The sequence below is a fragment of the Apostichopus japonicus genome, chromosome 17 (genome assembly GCF_037975245.1).
Source record: "Apostichopus japonicus isolate 1M-3 chromosome 17, ASM3797524v1, whole genome shotgun sequence".
In the NCBI taxonomy this organism is placed as follows: Eukaryota; Metazoa; Echinodermata; class Holothuroidea; order Aspidochirotida; family Stichopodidae; genus Apostichopus; species Apostichopus japonicus.
In genome coordinates, this window is record NC_092577.1 from 33,082,128 (window position 1) to 33,101,873 (window position 19,746).

Consider the following 19,746-nt stretch of genomic DNA (forward strand, 5'->3'; position numbering starts at 1 on the left):
ACGGAAGAAGGGATGAGGGTTTGTGACGAAGGGTTGGGGGGGGGGGAGGGTAAGATATATAGCATTGGGAAGGGGACGAAACGTACTTGATCGACAGTAGTACAATGACTTAATCAATTGATTTGTGTTATAATACAATTTAATATCTTCTGTCTCTAAACTATGAGACACATTAACTAACAGCTGTAACCACATTTTCGCTTGCATTATATATATTTGATAACCGTTGCTTTTAAATAAACTGGCAATTCTTCTGCTTGATATAGTTGCGTACATTATAGAAAAATGGTTATGTCTTCCCACGTGGAAAAGCTTTGCACCCAAGCCTCCCCACCCCTAAAATGGAAGTGTAGCTTCGAGCCTGCATCGAGTGGAAGCTTCCAGGAAAAACAACTAGATATACGATAAAGAATGCTTATTTATCTGAACAAGAATCCATCTTGCCACTTTCACCTCTACTGCCCAAGACCCATATCTTTTAATTCTCAATCCCCCTACCCACATGTTTACCTTCTAAGGATGTGACAACCAGGGGCAGTCCAGTAACTTGAAATATATAGTTTACATATTCCGATAACGCCGCGAGAGTGTATACATAGTGCGACACAATTGCGAGGGAACGAATGGCTTCTGGCTTTTCGAAATATACTCATCAGTTTATTGTAAACCAAAGTTTCCCACAGCGGCTACTTTTGAACTTGTACCGCAAAGATGAAAGAACAAAGCAGAGACCATTGTTTAAGAGGAAGTTTAAGATGATCTCTATCAGTTAATACCAGCATACATGGTGGTGACCATCGAATGGTGTTACGTCATCGAACTCGGCCAAAGTTAACGAAGCAGGATGTAGCAGAAAATCAGCCCTGTAAACTCATAATGTATGATTTGGTAAACAGAGACCGTGTTTAAATTTGGCTGTATATAGCAGGAAATGTTATAATTGGATTTGCTGGTAGTTAAGCTTTCCTGCAGGCTCCATCTGGTGTAAACCTCAAGGCACGTATAGTGTCGAGATGAAAGGGTCAATCTCAGGTGACCGGGGAAAATTTCTTGGAAGAAGAGGTTACTGACTGTATCTGGAATTGCCAAATTGCCAAGTGAAAACCGAGCCTATATAATAATTATGAGTAATAATTTACAGTGTGAAATTCATACTTTGCATAATAAGAAGGGGCTCAATCATGTATAAAAATGAAGAATATATCAATAAACATTAGAATAAAATCTAAAAATATATTTGTCTCGTTGTGCTTTACTTTACATGCTCGCTTAAGATGGATGAAGGAGGGGGCTCGTATGGTTCGGACGAAACCCCACCCAACACAAGCACGCAATGAATAAATAAACCATCAAAAACCATTTCGATGTTTGTATCTTGATTTTCAAACTACTAGCCTATAAATGAACTATACGTTAACTTCATCAATTCTTTGTTCAGCAATTAATATGAGCTCAGATCGAATTAATAACCTATTTCGTTTACTAACTTGCAGTGCTTTCCAGCGAATTATGTTCTCAGCTGGACGGCATGGGTTTGTCACAACTTCCATCTTAATCTACTACGTGACTAGTATCTTGCAATATTTGAACAGCAGAGTGCACCCCCTTCCCCGTTACCTCCCCCTCAACACGATGTAATTTATAGGCATAGGCCTATTATACTTGCAAAATTTGATGTTTAAATTTTTTTGATCGTTTTAAACATACAAGGTCTATACTGCCCGATACTTGAAATTTGTTTGTAAGTTTCGCATTAAGGCAGAGTGGGGGAGGGGTGGGACATCCCTCACCATAGACCTCTCACCAGGTCGCCAGTCCATAACCTTATTTCGAACCCCCTCCTTAGAAAAAAAATTGTGCGGCACGGTCGATCATCACGTAATATTGTCTCTTGCCGATAGCATACATAACAGACAATAGTCGGGAACACTTCAGCGAATTCTAGTCCCTAGATATGGTCATTCGTTATCGTACATAAAGGCTTTGTTTGCAGTGTAGTGAATGTAGGACCCAGCGGAAATGTGAAACGCCGTCCCTGGTGGAACTCTCCAGGTTCGTTTGCCTGTTGTAAGGTTTCTTTTCAAAAGCATGAATATGAGTAACATATATTTCACTTGAGAAAAGTTAAAGCCACCAATATATTGTGAAATTACACATATCGTTTATCTTACGTTAGAGTAGCCTACTGTAGGCCCTAACGTTAGTGTTAAGCCTAATATGCTACTATTCGACCTCATGCAGCATGATTGTTTGTGCATGTGTTATCGATCAGGTTCCAAATTTGAAATATAACGAAAACAACATAACAACTTCAAGACCTGCGCACATTTTCGCTGACATTTTGGTCAGCATTAATGGTCATAGTATTCAAATAATTGTTTTGTATGTGCATTTAAGATATTAACATATGAATTCCAGTGTTGGAACAAAGTTAACCCCCATGTAGCTGACATTAGCAGTATAATTATCAGAAACTCAATTATTTTCATGTCAAAATCTCAGTGAAACAGAAAGAAGTATAATTTAATTATCATAACCATCAAAGCAAACAAATGATATCTATAAAATTTACTGAAATTTCGATCAAACTCAATCCAGAGGAAGGCAGAAACACAGCTTGAAGTGATGGAAGCTGGACTTTCAAGATTCAAATTCTGCTGAGTGGTAGTCGAATACCTTAAAGTTTAAACTAGTATTAACAAAATATTGGATGTCACATGTTAAGCAAGAAACTGACATTCAATAATGTGATTGAGATTCGAATGCCAGTTAGTAAATGACTGAAACAAGGCCAAAGTGATATACTGTAGTGTAGATTCAGTCAGACGAAAATGTAGCTAATAGGCCTAACACAAACTTGAGCTATCGCAATAAGAATACTATGATTGTGGTCATTTTTGTATTCACTTTCAGTCAAATGCACTGGCTATTAGATAAATTACACAAACTTCTGTGAAACCTTGATCTTCAGAACTTCAGGGATTGAAGTACCCTTTATAAATGGCTAGGAAAAGACACCTAAGTCGATGATATTTCTTGGCAATTTTAAGTCTCAAAACAAAACATTTCTAATTTATTGTGTGAATGAACTTGCCACTAATTTTGTGAGTTATTCAGACCTGTCATTCTCAGTGCTTACCTATGGTCAGAAGTTCGTTCTCCAAATCGTACTTTTACGAGAGCCAAGATTTCAACTCGCAGTCGAAAATCAGAAACCATGTAAAGTTCTGCTCATCTACTGGGATAATTCCATTTGGCATTGAGCATCAGCAATTTTTTTGGCAATGTAAAGTTTTGGTTAAATACTATAAATATCCAGCTACGGTAGCCTAGCCTAGGCCTAACTGAGTTAGTCTAGCCTAGGCCTGTTCTGTTATATTCTAGAGTCAGCTAAACTTAGGCTCAGGCACTCACAGTTGCAAGAAGGCCTAGCCTTCTGTACTTGCAGTTTGTAGGTCTCCCATACAACTAGATGCAGTACCAGCCTTGTAAGCTAATTAATGCTTTTTAAAGTTAACAGTTAGTGAATGAAAATAGTGTAGGCTTGGTTCTATGCTAGTGGTGATATTCATTGCGAATTATATGATTACAACCCAATCTCAGGGCGGATAGTAGAAATACAGTAGGAAGAATTGGAGAGAGTCCAATTCCTTGCTTGGGTTTCACAGTTCTTGCCTAGGGAAGGGGTCTTTGGATGGGGGTGTTCTCCTTTGGCACAATTATATCTTTGATTGAAAGTGTTTGTATCCAACCAAATGGGTGGCATCTTTTTCGTCAAGACAAATCTGCTTTTATTTTATATCAGTGAATTCTACACTGGTTCTTCTGTCTTACTGTACTGTCCATATAACATTGGTTTTTGTGCATGCATGCCATTTTCAAACAGTTGCATCAACTGGCTAAAATGGTGGTGCATTTAATTTTCTATTTCTTTGGTTTGTGGCATGTGGTTCCATGTCTACTCTAAAGCCTTGCTGTGACTTCATTAAGGAACCTAACTCATTCCATGTACAAATAGTGATGTTATCAATTTGAGTGAACCTTAACATTATTTAAAAATCACTATTTTTACCCAAATTTGACTAACACAACAAACTAATATATCACCCTTGATGTTATCTTAGGCCTAAAGTAAAAAAAAATTGTGAAATTGTTAGCTTCCCACCATCACTTCAAACATTAATATTAAGAGTTTATCCGGTTTTAGTCGTATGTATGTATGTATGTATGTATGTATATGTGATCTTCCCGCAAGCAGGAACTCGCGAAAGAAGCCATGGAGGCTTATAGACTCGCAAGCTGACCGAAGCCAATCTCTCGGCACACATCCATTTAACGTCCATGTCGGGAAGTTGTTATTGAACAACACCCTTGCCAGACGACACACATTGCTGTCGGCGGGGAATCGAACCGGGGATCTCATGACTGGGAGACGCCGGCGTTAACCACTAGGCTATACACTCCGCCATGTACATAAGTCGTACATGCAGTAGATACAGTAGCTCCGTTCTTAAACTACACAGGGTCCACTTGCTTATCATATGTTGTAAGCAATGCTTTGAATATTTTGATATATATATTTCCTTTGACAGCATACACCTTTGATTATTTGTATAAAGTTAAGCATATTAGATTCTAATGTTCTCACGTTATGATGATACTGAATAAATTACATCATCTTTAAAAACAATAACTTGATTGACACAAACTTACAAATTTAAGACTTCATATGCTTCTAAGGCTACTTATTTTATTCTTTTCTTTCTTTAAAAGTAAAACATACTGACGTGGATATCAGTGGCTCAGTCTCTAAGCAGGTGGAATACAATTACCGAGACAATGTCGGCAAGAATAAAGCGCAAACCAGCCAAGTATTTAGAAGAAGGAGAAATACCAGCTGTACAGTCCCCTCAAGTGCGGACCCCTACTCCTACCACTACTCCTACCCCTACCCCACCCAAACTGCCTTCGAAAAGAAAACTTGAGGCGAAAGAAGAACAAAACAAAGCAGCCAAGAAACCGTTCAGGAGTTGCGAAAAGCAGAGATGTCCCGCAAAGCTTCCAATTTGTTTTACCAACGCGACAGAAAAGTATGTATTTTTTGTGTTTTTGTGTATGTGTGTTATGAACCCTTTGCACCCTGAATTTTACATCCATGGGGATTGACATCCTAACCATAAGTTTTTCAGACATAAATATTACCACATTGTGGTCCCAATACTGGTGGTACTGTAAGCTTGGGCCGAATGTTACTGGTTGATGATCCTTGTGTAACATTAGGTCTAAATCTAGGCCCGTATGTTACTGGTTGATGCTCTGTAACATTAGGTCTAAGACTCTAAGTCTAGGCCTAATGTTACTGGTTGATGCTGTGTAACGTTCGGCGTAAGTCTAGGCCTAATGTTACTGGTTGATGCTGTGTAACTTTCGGCCTAAGTCTAGGCCTAATGTTACTGGTTGATGCTGTGTAACTTTCGGCCTAAGTCTAGGCCTAATGTTACTGGTTGATGCTGTGTAACGTTCAGCCTAAGTCTAGGCCTAATGTTACTGGTTGATGCTGTGTAACATTAGGTCTAAGTCTAGACCTAATGTTACTGGTTGATGTTGTGTAACGTTAGGCCTAAGTCTAGGCCTTTTCTTACTCCTAGTACTAACGCTAGTATTACCATAAGTATCACCCATTAGCATAGGCCTACTGTCATCCAAATCATTGCTAAAATCGTCATCAAATTGGCTTTCAAAACCACTAGAATTGCCGTAATCAGACACGTTCAAATCTTCGTCCTCATCTTGAAGTAGCAGCATCAGAGCTTTGTCAGTCGACATTATTTTTGATGTCATGTTTGCGATTTTTCTGTACGAATTTCGGTCAAAAATTCACTGATGGAATGTGCACATGGAATCTAGTGACTTTGTTCCACACCCTACAGTAACAGACTCTTTCATTGTCTTAAAGTGGGAAAACCCCTATTGCATCATGTGAAAGCTGCTCTGTCAGCTTTTTCGAGTTACTGCAGTTTCACAGGAAAGCCGCTATAGCGGCTTATATGGTTGTAAGGGTTAAGTAAATATGGCAGCTTTGTTCAAATTTGTGCTTAAATATGATTTTATTATCTAGTAATATTAGTATCTCAACAGATGCTTTAAAAAATCATTAATCGTCAAGGTGTGATTATCCCTCCGACCAAATTTCCGGATAACAGACTTTGCGAGAATCTATGGCAGTTTGAATATATTTTTTTATCACAATTTGAATATTGGATCTAACAGAATCTTCTCTTCTGCAGGTGCGCTGGGGACACTTACACATCACGGTGGTACCACATGTCGGCCGGAGAGCATTTCTGCAATGAATGTTTTGATCATTATTATAGGAGGTACTGTATGATATATACTGGTATTTCCACCAGCATTTTTAAAGGATGACTTAAGTCTTTAAGTCTTTAGTCTAATATTTGTCATAAATTGTCATATTTCTTGAGAAAATAATAATTCATAAAGTGTTTAAACTCTATTGTAGGAAACAGTAAGTTAGAACCATCCTTATCAATTTCTTTGCCTTCTTTCGTTCATTTCACTTATCAATAAATAAATGAATCAGTATCTTTGTGTGTGTACAATAATATACAAATGCCTAAAGTGGAATTACGACCTTCCTTATCGGTTTTGAACCTCTGGACATACATTCAGCGTCCATTGCCAAGTGGTTAGGTTGTCCGCATATAAAGCGGGAGGCCCGGATTCGAATCCTGGTGGAGGCTGGAAGTTATTGCACTGTTCTGGATTTTCCAACTCACTACGATTTCAATATATAACGTATATTGTGTGTGTTTGTATAAAGGTACAGATTTTGACATATTTTCCCGTCAAAGATTGTCGTAAAAAACATTGTTGTTCCCAGTGTCTTTCTTATCTCCTGCTGTTTTCATACCTTCCTGCATCCCATAACGCCATATTTCATAATTTGGACTTTCATTGGATATTTGGTTTCCTAATTAATCTTTCTTTTACCCGCCGCAGCCATAGGGAAGGTTACAAGCTGTTCTCTGAATGGAAGCGGGAGTGGAGTAAGAACGGCAAGACGGATCCAAATCTGAAGACCTACATGGCTGATCAAGTGCTTCCGTATTGGGTCCAGTGCAACAAGCAGTCGTGTAAGAAATGGCGCCCCCTACCCCCTCGGAAGGACCTGACAAAGGAGATAATCAGTTCGTTTGTATGCGATCACGCAGATAACAAGGCTGTGAGTAGTCAAAGACAGAAAGCTAGTATCGATAAAGTCGTAGTCGATTACAAAAACTTCTTTAGTCGTTATAGTTTTCCTGGTTTTCAAATTTGTGCTAAAATTCTGGACTGCTGACTTGAAGGGACATTGAGGACATCGACTCCCTCGTCTCATCGTAAATGTCGTTGGTTCACTTTCATTTTATAAATTTGAGGCTCTATTTGACAGTAGTCTTGTTCCTATTGATTTCTTTGTTACTGCGGAGGAATCAACCTCATTTACTAGACCGCAGGAGGGAGGGCAAATTTTAAGTTCACATGTAGCCTGCAAGCAAACTTTCTGCAGCCCTTTAAATGGATTTTCAAAAGTCTATTAACACTTCATTATAACAGAGAAATCTCTCTATCGAACGGATAATCCACCGAAACGATAAAGTTCACCGATTATCTGAATGGTAGAATATGAAATATTTTTACTTTTCGGAGTTTGTACAGTTTTTTGCAATAGGATATTTCAAACCTTTTGTGAGGAGGAGTAAACCAGTGCTAGCATCTGGACCTATTTTTCATCTGGAACAATCAATGACTGGCTAGATATGAGAGTTGTGGAATATCAGAATGCATCCAACCAACCATCATAAACAGTTGAATCGAAAATATATGACAATGATTTATTAAGTAATTGTCATCGATGCGCAAAACAAAATACCAAATTAAAAATAACTGCAAAATACAAACGAAAAAAACGGCAGTTTTTGGCGTCACATTTCGAAGAACATGTTTGGACAAAAGATAATAGATCTGGTCCTGAAAGGTCCGTAAAAGTTTCTTTCCAGCTTTTCGTCTTTCTTTTTCAAGTTTTCAACTGTCATTTAATTTTACTTAGGGAGTCGGTGACTCTTGCGAGTGGCCGCAGGACCCAAGGGTGAATCAGGTTTTCGATGATACATGGCTTCAACTTCTGATGACCCCTCCCCTTCTGAAGAGATCCCCTGCCGCTCAATTCCTGTCCGCCTATTTTCCAGATGGGGTCGGATTAAGCCCTACGAGTCAAAATCCAGAGGAAGTAGATAATAGTGAGTTGAAATGGTTGACTTGTTTTCTGTACATATGTTTTGCAATGCAAGTTTGTGGAAAAAAGCAAGATGTTTAAAAGCAACAGAGATGGGCCCTCAAGGTTTAATCTAGAAATAACCAAACTTAAGAGAAATCGGAAGAGTATGGTCAGACTACTACATCTACTGATCAGACCGGTGCTTGTTCTGAACCAGCTTGTAGGCAATGTTATCGGAAGGTGGGTGAAGGTGGGGGAGGGGGAGGGGAGTGGGCAGGTGGGGAGGGGATGATATTGATTGCTACATGACATATCTATGGATTTCAAAATGGGACAAGCCAAACTCATCAAATTATGGAAAGAAATTATAACCTTAGTAATCTCTGTATGTTCATTTAATACATAATTTATTTGTCATATTTAATGTCATTTATTTGAAATTAAAACCATAATAATCATAATAATCTTTGAAACAGATGACACTCTCAAAGAATATCTGTGCCTCCACCATATACCCAAAAATTATTGGAAGTTTGTACAATTTTTGTTAACTTTTTTTTTCTTTTTTTTTCGGGACCAATTCTTCTTTTTCTACCAGAGTCTGTACCAAAGTCGTACTTTCAGCCTTTCTACCAGCCTGACGAACAAGGCCGGGCCCTCTGTGTCTGCGCGGATGTGATGGACTTTGACGAGGTCCAAGCGTTCCCACAATTCGCAAAAGAACAGCAGATGTATCTGGCAGTACGGAACCTGATACTAGCGTTATGGGCCAGAGACTGTAAGGTAAGGTGGCCAGAAATGAAATGGACTTGATACATTCCAGCAGAAAATAAAGAAACATGAAGTCCATTGGCAGCATGGTTGTCGAGTCCGGGCCCAGCTTGAGGGGGGTTTTTGGCAACTTTTCGGTTTTATTGAAAGTGCTAAGAACTCCAAATGGTGGTGGTTGGATTTGTGTCCCCTTTAATGCTGCTTTTGTTTGCAGACTACAACTTAAACGTTTTCTCAATTAACTACACATTTACTTCTTAACTACTCATTAACTACTCATTGTCTTTGCAGTAAAAGTAGAACATCTGTATGTAAGAATATGACAAATATATATATATATATGTAAATAAATATAACTGAAATCGTAGTGAGTCAGAAAATCCAGAACATATATATATGTTGATACTAGTTGGGACTAGTGGAACACTAGTAGTTGTAACTTGGAGTTTCACACGTTTTAGCGATCATCAGACAACTCTATATATATATTTATATGTATATATATATATACATGTGTGACATTTTAATTCTCAAAGAAAAGAGTGTAAAATGTGCAAAATTCTTAAAATCTCCACTAACTGTTTTGTGATGTTTTCTTTCATGTGTATCTCGGCAGGAATTTCTTACAGAAAGCAAATGTGCACAGTATCTGCTGGTGAGGGGCTTGGTCCGTATAAGCTGTTCCAATTTGTTAGAGAGTGTTTTAGTCTTCCTCACGAGAAAAGGTCTCGTCAACACAGGTCTCCTCACGGGAATGCCAACAGAGCTTCAGAGTAAAGCGAAAACACCACAGGTGAGGGGGAAGTATTCGTTTGGGGTGGGGGTCAGCGGTGGGGAGACAACAGGGGATCATTATGTTGTATACATGATGCAATACATTTGTATTATGCCTCTTGTGTGCTTGTACAGAACTTTCAAGGTTTGTAATCTCAAATTGCAACACTTTCCACATTTTAGACTTTAAACTGCAACACTTCCACATTTTAGACTTTGAACTGCAACACTTTTCAACATTTTAAACTGTGGTTTGCAACACTTTCAACATAATAAACTGGATTGCAACACTTTCAACATATTAAACTGTGGATTGCAGTGCTTTCAACATTTTAAACTGTGGATTGCAACTCTTTTCAACATTTTAAACTGTGGATTGCAAGGCTTTCAACATATTAAACTGTAGATTGCAACACTTTCAACATATGAAACTGTGGATTGCAACAGTTTCCATATATTAAACTGTGGATTGCAACTCTTTTCAACATTTAAACTGTGGATTGCAAGGTGTTCAACATATTAAACTGTGTATTGCAAGACTTTCAACATTTTAAGCCTTGGACCATAGCACTATCAAGTTCAATAATTTTCAACCTTCTCTAGTGCCTGGTCTCCTAAGACAACATTTGCAAATTTAAAACGTATTTCAGTGCTTTCAGCATTTCATGTATTGGACCTATATACACAACATGACATGCCATAGCAGTGCTTTCAACATTTAATGTATTGTACAGAAGTACTCAATGTGCTATGCCATAGCATTGCTTTCAACATATAATGTATTGGACCTAAGTACTCAACGTGCTATGCCAGAGCAGTGCTTTCAACAAATTTCAACATTTTGTAGTGCCCCATCTCCTTGATCAGCATGTTGATCAACATTTACAATCTTGGATTACAACACTATGAACATTTTAAGGTTATTTGACATATTAACATCGCAATGTTAACATTTTACTCCTTGGATTTCAATTCTTTTGTCATTCTATGTCCTCTGCTGCAGTCCTTTAAATAGTTAACCCTTGGGACTGTGCACTACTTGAGACACTCATGCCACTCTGATAAATGCTTTGTGTTCAATCAACAGGAAACGGTGGTTGTTATCGGGGCCGGAGCAGCCGGGCTGGCCGCTGCCCGTCATCTAAACAACTTCAACCACAAAGTCATCGTCCTAGAAGCGAGAAACCGCATCGGCGGGAGGGTCTGGGACGTTGACGACAAGTCAACAGTGGTCGGAAGAGGGGCGCAGATAATTAATGGCTGTATTAATAATCCTTTCATGATGATGTGTGAACAGGTTTGTGTTTTTCTCACTTTGTAGTAATGTTTGCTGTTTTTTTCTTTGCGAAGGGGGAGTAGTGGGTGATGGTGGGGAAGGTTGAGTTGTGCATATTTCTTCATTGGGTAGCCTATTCCTCATAACTGTGGGTTGTATTTCTTTATTGGATAGCCTATTCCTCTTAACTGTGGGTTGTATTTCATTATTGGATAGCCTATGCCTCTTAACTGTGGGTCGACATGTTTCTTTATTGGATAGCCTATGCCTCTTAACTGCGGGTTGTAACAACTCAGTGAAAGGAGAGTGTGTGGGTCTGTTTGGTAACAACAGAATGAATAGCGGCTACACTTATTGAATATATATGGAAAGGGTTGGTAAAGAGAAAGTAATTAGAAACAAAGCTAATGAGATAGTAAGAAGAAATTAGGTCAAAGAAAATTATGTTGGACATTTGGTTGGTAATTAGGTTGAAAATTAGGTTGATAATTAGAAACATTTCAGGAGATGCATCTGTCAACTCAATATTTCAACAATATTTCCTTCATCCATTTGTTTTAAAAAATACATTATACACATATAATTGAATAAGTTAAATAATAAAAATATATAGTTTGTGAAAGGTATTGTTCTAAGAAGCCTCAGGGCACTTTCATGCTGGAAAGGGAAAAAGTAAAAAAAGGAATAAGAAATAAGAAATTGTTTTTACTTAACAGAATGAATGCAACACAAATACCTATGTCACGATACATAAACAATACTAACACTTGTAAAGCTTTGCTCATGGAAGGTTGTTTATTAGTGAAGAGAAATATTATATTTAATATTTAATACCAACATGCTAAAGAATATTTCTCCAAATAGATGACTTTTCTCCCGATAATGTGACTTCTGTAAAGTAAGTAAAGAATGACAGATGGCCAACTTGGACCAGTCTGGCTTAATTATAAACTGCCAGTTGCTGTGTCTGTGTTTGGAAATTTTGAAAATGTTGCAAGTGCTTATTTTATCTCCCTTCGTTCCGTTTTCTTCAGGCCGGGTTTGAAGTACAAGAACTTCATCACCGTTGCATGCTGGTGGAAGACGGCGGGCAATTGGTGGATTCTACCTCAGATAAAAAAGTGGACTTTCATTTCAATGCAATGCTGGATGCTGTAGCAGAATGGCGGAGAGACAAAAAACTCAGCGAGGACGTACCGTTAGGGAGTGAGTTACCCCCCCCACCCCAAATGTATGGAAAGAGTACTGTCTTGTGTGCAGGTTTAGGATCCATTAAGTTTCAAGCTAGGACTATCTTCAGGCAGGGGTGTTAAGGGATGTTCAGGTGCTCAGCTAGTAGTTGGTGGCAGGGGGGGGGGGCAAGGGTGGGGGCTGGTGGGGATTGATGGAGAGAGTGTTGATACCTGAGTAGGACAAAGATTAAGTATAAGGTAAAAGTACTGTAACAAAATTGTTTATATCTCTCTTTGCTCCCCAATGATTGGGAACAGTTAGGAATGGCTTAACTATTTGGATTGGAAGAAAAAGGTGGGTGTTTGGTGGGAAGGGTGGGGAGGGTGGGTGTTTGGTGGGAAGGGTGGGGAGGGTGGGTGGCGTAGGGTGGGAAAATGAGTAGGGTGGGAAAATGAGTAGTTTGAGCCTCATTATCGGAATCTTAAAAACCTAGAGAAATTACTTTTGGCAGGGTGTAGCAATTTTAGACTATTCCACTTATATTTGGGAGATTATGCAGGTCAACTGCAAGTTTAATACTACAAAGAAAAAATATATATATATATATAAAAGTAAAGGAACATCAATCATGTGACATTTATTATTGTCACATTACGCATCACATCGTAAAAATGAATTACTTTGGAAAACGTTTGCGGTGAGTCAATTCAACAGGTTATGCATAACCCGATTTTAACATTCTTTTGTCCTTTTGTAGAAAAGCTCTTGGAGATGCATAAAACCTTCCAAGATGAGACGGATGCCACATTTACCTCCTTAGAGGAGAGGCTACTCCAGTTTCACATCAGCAATTTAGAGTATGCCTGCGGTAGTCACCTCACCAATGTAAGCCATTTCAGTTCTTCTGCAGTATTTCTTTGTCATATTTCTGTCGTTGAGACAGTTTCACATTATTGTTTTTTTCTAGTATATACCTCTGGTAGCCGTGTCTCTAACTAAGACTACAATTATTTAGTCTATACTTGTACTTGTATTCTAGCATAGCTCCCTGAACTTGCCTTTATAATGCAATACATGACCATGTGGAATGTGTAAATATTAACACCCTCTGATACTTGTAGTAAGTCTGAACTTGTATTCTAGCATAGCTCCCTCTACTGGTCTCCACTGGTATTCAGTAACGCATTACATGATCATGTGGAAAGCGTCAATATTAACACCCTCTGATACTTGTCATAAGTCTGTACTTGTATTCTAGCATAGCTCTCTCCACTTGTCTCTACTGGTATTCAGTAACGCACTACATGACGATGTGGAATGTGTAAATATTAACACCCCTTGATACTTGTAATAAGTCTGTACTTGTATTCTAGCATAGCTCCCTCTACTAGTCTCTACAGGTATTCAGTAACGCACTACATGACCATGTGGAAAGAGTCAATATTAACACCGCTGATACTTGTAGTAAGTCTGTACTTGTATTCTAGCATAGCTCCCTTTACTCATCTCCACTGGTATTCAATAACACACTATGACTATGTGGTATGTGTCAATATTAACACCCCACAATAAATCATTCTTTGTTCTTATGGGGTTCTGATCGTTCATTAAGTTGACGCTCAACAGTCGTTCAACTTCTTCTTCACGACTGCAAGGTCAAGTCAGGTCGCGTTCAGTCAGTCAGTGTTCTGCGGCCAGCCATAGGGTCACAAGCATTTCGATTCTCAATGATCACAAGCCCACATTTGTTTGCCCCCCCCCCACAGGTGTCGTCGCTCCACTGGGATCAGAACGAAGCCTTTGCGCAGTTCGCAGGAGATCACGTGCTGCTCAGTCGAGGTTACAGCGCAATCTTAGAGAAGCTCAGCTCGGGACTCGACGTGAGGATGAACCAAGAAGTGAAGACTATCAACCACTCAAACAGTCAGCTAATCGTCAAAACAAAACAGGGACTAGAACTGAAATGTTCAAGGGTAAGTCTTTAATTTTCCATAAAACTTTTGACCTTTGACCTGACCAAACACATTATCGTGGTAATTTTTGTGGATAGAGATGGTCATTTCTGTGGAAGGAAAATTGTGGGATGTGGTAGTAACATTTAAAAAACTTTCTTTGCTTGGTGGTTCTTTGCCTTCGCCACTTCACTATCACTTTAATAATAACAGGCATCAGCAAAATTTGACTTCGAAGTTACAGATTTGAGACTGTTTCTGCTCTCTCACAAGTGTTTCCTTCTTTGCAGGTCATCGTCACATTACCGCTTTCACTTTTGCAAGAAGGTCGGATAACGTTCGAGCCCTCGTTGCCATCAGAAAAGACCAAAGCGATTTACGCTCTTGGAGCTGGGATCACGGAGAAGGTGAGAAAGTAGCTCATAAAATACAACTGATCAGAATTATGTTAAATATTGGTGGATGAAATTTTTGTGAAGGGGCTTGGGATGCAAATTAGCCAACCAGGCATGCAGGTACTGTTTCTGTTCCTGGTAAAGTTTACATAAACCTACGTGTTACGCATATCTCGTCAATATGATGCCTTCTGGCGTGACAATCAAATTTCTACACAGCAGTTACAAACTTTGGCCTTAGCCGAAACAAACTCATAATTTACGTGCCTCACTTTTCAGGCAGTGAAAATGAAAATGAAAGTGTAGAACAGTTAAGTTTTCAGGTTTGGCAAAACATGACACATAGTGGAACATGTGCACCATGGCAACCTAACTGTAAAGGTTTACTATTGAAGCACTCTAAACTGAAATGTATTCTAAGATTAAATTAACAATTAGAAAATGTGAGTACCACTGACTATATATTCAACTGTACTGCTGTACTGTGTACAGGGATGTGCCCACGCTGGGCAGCACTGGGCGGCCCCGCCCAGCACTAAAACTTACCACCCAGCACTGTCTTAAAAATCGTGAATCCCGCCCAGCACTATTATCATCTAAAATCCCGACATTCGTAACATTATATTCAACATAAATTGGGCCACATGTATCCTTGATTCCCCCCATTTGTCAAATTCACGTAAACACAGGTGTGGAGATATGGAGTAGGCGTGGCTTTAATCTGCAGCATGCAGTATCACACTACACTAGCTCTGTATACAACTTCAAAAATCAAAAAATGTCAACCCTCCCCTTAGACCCCTCCCCCAGGACGGCGATCAGTATACCCGGCACTCAGGAAATCCTGGGCACATCTCTGTGTGTATAGTGCTGTTGCTTGTATTCTGTGTCCATCATGGAATATAGAAGGCACTTAAATATTGACACAGATACATATTTGTCATATTCTATGCTTTTCAAGTTTAAGATAAAACTTGACCTCTACTACTAATAAAATTTCCTAATTCCGCATCATTCATAAAACAGAAATGAAATTGAAGCACTTTTGTCATATATTGGAATTAATTGACCCGTAATATCTGATCGATTTAAACACTTACCATCTGATTAATTTATACTTTATATTTATTTTTTGTATATTTATAGGTGATATTAGAGTTTCCTATCAGATTTTGGTCAGATAGAGTCCAAGGGACTGAATATTTTGGAAGACTTCCTACCTCAGCCAAGGACCGAGGGTTCTTCTCTGTCTTCTACGATATGACTGGAAACGTAAGGAACAGATATTCTGTTAATATTGCGTCCACAAACATTTCAGAGAGTGAACAAAAAAACTACTTTACTACTGCAAAAAAAACCTGTGAATGGGTGCCAAGAAAGAAGGCGACCTGACATTTTGATCCTAGCAGGATCTTCTTCAAAGGCAATACTGAAACGAAAACAGGAAGGGGGAGACATTGAATCAGAAAAATGGAAAGACAACTAAAGCAGACCATGAAACAATGAATGAAAATGAAATTGAATATTTCAGACGAGTTTATTTATATATATTACAAAAGGTGATACAAATAAAGTAAAATAACATGCTTATTGTTTACTTTTGACAGTTTTGACAAATTTACATTTATTGACCATTTGGCTGTTATAAAAATTGTTTTTCCTTTTAAAAAAACCGTTAGGGATAAATCGAAAGCAATTTAAATAGTGGCTGTGTCAGTTGTCATGAATTGATGTGAATTTTGCCAGTATCTTTTCTCATGCTCACACATTGCGATAATAAGCAGGCTAATTGAGGTCATGTGACAGAAAGCTCCAATGAGAGATAACTTTTAACCTTGTCTATTAAAAAGCGTGACATTTCTACCAACAAGCTTCACAAACTGACAGTAGGACTAGAACAAAACTTGGCACAGGTTTTTTGTTATAAAGAAATTCACAAATTTAAGATTTTTAGTCACCTATTAATTCTCTTCACTGTCTGACATGTTTGTAGGAAGATAAGTAGAGCGGGTTCATATTGATCACGTATTAATTCTCGTCACTGTCTGTCATGTTTGTAGGAATATAAGAAGAGCGGGTTCATATTGATCACGTATTAATTCTCTTCACTGTCTGTCATGTTTGCAGGAAGATAAGAAAAGCGGGTTCATATTGATCACGTATTAATTCTCTTCACTGTCTGACATGTTTGTAGGAAGATAAGAAGAGCGGGTTCATATTGATGTCCGTCATCAGTGGAGAAGCCGCAGAGGAGATGAAATCCATGACAACCGAAGACATCGTCTCAAAATGCATGACATACCTGAGGGGATTGTTTCCAAATCAGGTAATATGACCCGCCAACCTTCTACATGAATATACACCAATAAAGAATGCTCTCGCGTACCGAAAGCATTCTTTTCAGTAACAACGACTGGAAATGGATTAAGTCAAAATCAGATTTTGTATCCAGGAGATGCCACCACCTCTTTAATCATCGTCATATATATCTGTTTAAAGGGTGTTAAGACTCGCGCAAAAGAAACGTCTAATGCCGGTAATCTGACCTAGTTTCAAATGAGGTGTAACAGAAGTGTTAGACACCACCATCGATCCCAGAAAATACGCCCACATTTTGCTACCTTCGGTAATTAGACACTAGTGTACAGTCAGTACATACAGCTGCGGTCAATACCCACAGCACAGTGTACAAACAATACAGCGATGGACATCTCAGGTCCAGCTAAAGATAACAAGGTATCACGTTTCATTACTGTCTGCATTTTGTAGCGACAAGCAGAAAACTTCACTTGCAAGCAACAGAAAGTTAACTTTCCCAGAGCGCCACACACGGTTTGGGGCGAGTCTTCAATGCCTTTAAGCAAGAGAGCCTGCCATTTCGATCTCAGCGGGGTCTTCTTCAAAGGCAAACAGTTCTTGCCTACGAAGATGGGCAGGATAGCAATTTCAGGCCCTCTTATGTATAAATTTGACCTGCACAGTGCTATTTTGCAGTAGATTAGCCGTTTCTTAACATTGTTTTTTCCCCTCTTTGACATAGATATCTGTGGGATATGTGGTCGTTTCTTACTGAGGAGGAGATAGTGGGGAAAAGTTGTGAACAAAATAGGAGGCACTTTAGAGGGCGCCAGGAGTATAGGATATGTCAATGGCTTAGGTTTTAGTACTTTTAATGAAGTTTAAAGAAAGAAACGAAACATGTCCCGATTTTCCTGTAATCTATGTGATGTGTATTTCTATATTTTGCTTCCTTTCGAGGCCAAATATTAATTACATGGGGAGGTCGTCAAGTTGATAATGAGGAAATATATTTAGAGCAAGCTTGTAATTGGAACAGTTTAAAAATAATTTATTCATATTCCTCTTCTCATCAGCTTTATTGCCTGCTCAATGATTTGTACAAAATCTTTGTAGTATTTCTTCTTTCACCAAGTGGTTGTAATAAGCTTATAGTTAGCCCCATGCAGACAATAACACCATCTGCCTGGATTCTAATATGCAAATTAGTCTAGTTACATATAGTATGAAGCCGTTGTAGGGATAGGTCTCACTAGGACGAGTACCCTTTCTCTCTGTTTTTTAAAAATTTTTTAAGGAAATTTCTTCTCCCCAAATTTTTCCTTTATATTAGGAAAGGTAAAGTAGGCTGGGTGTAGAGGTCAAAATTATATGAAAATATTTGCGGCATATAGTAGTGAGTTTAACTCTTCAACGATTGTTTTTAAGGTTTACAATTTCCCTTCTGCAAAAGTCTGTTGTGACATGAATGAAAACAGAATGTTTTGCACTCGTGTAAATGTTTTGCACTTGTGTCCTTACTTTCTGCAGAGTGTACCTGAACCGACAAAGTCTTACGTCACAGAATGGTACAAAGATTCCTTCAGTAAAATGTCCTACAGCTACATCAAACCAGGAGGCTCGGGAGAGGTCTACGAGACTTTAGCCGATTCGGTGAACGATAGAGTGTTCTTTGCTGGAGAGGTGAGAATAAATGTCTAAAGGTTCATCTGTTAGTAGGCGATAATACTTGAATGTTTAAGTGTCACTAATCTATTTTTGTTCATATTCTGGATTCTGTATAAAGGATAGTTAAGAGCCTTTGGAGGTCAATTTCTAAATTCCTTCACTAATTTAAATATCTTCGATATATTAATATCAATGTTCCAGTTCTGATTTTATGAATTATATCTTGTAGGCTTTCTATCGACATGTCTGTTACCCGATATCATCGTTGCCGTTGTGATACCCTTTATTTTCTTTTTTGATCTGGATCTAATTTCAGGCAACAAACAGACAGTTTCCGCAGACAGTAACCGGAGCCTACCTGAGTGGAATCCGAGAAGCCACAAAGATCATGGAAATCACATAAAAAGACCCCAAAAATGATGTCACGGCCGACACAACGGCCTTCCTCCCATAGATACCAGCATCGTCAGGAATTGCCCTGAAGATCCTGTTAGCTGACGGAGGGTCGCTCAGTCCAGTAGACACGTCAGTTCAGTATTAGAAGCCATTCCCACTGTCGTAAGAACAGCTGGTTTTGTTCCATTATTTCAATGATCTGAGCACAAAATAACTTATTTTTGATTCCTTGTCATAGGCAGGAGGAAACGAAACGATAGTTACTGTGTGTGTGTGTGTGTAACAGGCATGAGCTTTTTCCGCGAATTCGTGGAATATCCGTGATTTCTTTTCTACCTCGGGGACAAAAACTATTATCCTAACACACTGTAGCATACGCAAACTGGAGCCTATACCGCACTTTTTGCAAAGTTCTGTGATTTTTGTTTTACCCCAGGCTCATCCCTGGTGTAAGTATGCCCATGCTTGTAAAGACAGTAACTAAATAAAGTACAGGATGTTTGAACTTGGTGAATTGCATGTATGTATACAAGACTTATTGTAATGAATGAAAGAACACTATTGTTTTTAGGGAGGTCAAATGTTATTTGGGGTCGATGGGTCAAAGTGTGAAAACCTTGCAAACATGATAACTCTAAAAAGTAAAGTTTAGATGAAACGTCAGACTCGATGTTTAGGTTTCACACTAGCGTACATTAGTGCAAGAGAATCTTAGCGATAAATTCCTGTTAAGAGTAGTCATAGGTTGAAACTCCTTTGTGCCGC

The 19,746-nt window shown here is 38.7% G+C and overlaps 1 protein-coding gene across 1 annotated transcript; it reads left to right on the forward strand.

Annotated features, from left to right (window-relative positions):
* The first annotated feature begins 1,898 nt into the window (after positions 1-1,898).
* Positions 1,899-18,994, forward strand: LOC139984639 (lysine-specific histone demethylase 2-like). Its single transcript, XM_071998611.1, has 16 exons — positions 1,899-2,052; positions 4,774-5,090; positions 6,288-6,377; positions 7,021-7,243; positions 8,111-8,300; positions 8,877-9,061; positions 9,666-9,842; positions 10,911-11,120; positions 12,134-12,305; positions 13,030-13,157; positions 14,039-14,245; positions 14,515-14,631; positions 15,766-15,891; positions 16,814-16,945; positions 18,448-18,600; positions 18,902-18,994. Exons 2-16 carry the CDS (start codon positions 4,840-4,842, stop codon positions 18,986-18,988), a joined length of 2,448 nt encoding a protein of 815 aa, XP_071854712.1. The 5' UTR covers positions 1,899-2,052; positions 4,774-4,839; the 3' UTR covers positions 18,989-18,994.
* The last annotated feature ends 752 nt before the right edge of the window (positions 18,995-19,746 follow it).

What these genes read in the sequence shown, in the direction of transcription:
- LOC139984639 (XM_071998611.1), top strand. Translation starts at nt 4,840, where the DNA reads ATGTCGGCAAGAATAAAGCGCAAACCAGCCAAGTATTTAGAAGAAGGA. An exon ending in ATCACGCAGATAACAAGGCT is followed by an intron (nt 7,244 to 8,110) that starts GTGAGTAGTCAA and finishes AATTTTACTTAG; the next exon opens with GGAGTCGGTGACTCTTGCGA. An exon ending in GCGGTAGTCACCTCACCAAT is followed by an intron (nt 13,158 to 14,038) that starts GTAAGCCATTTC and finishes CCCCCCCCACAG; the next exon opens with GTGTCGTCGCTCCACTGGGA.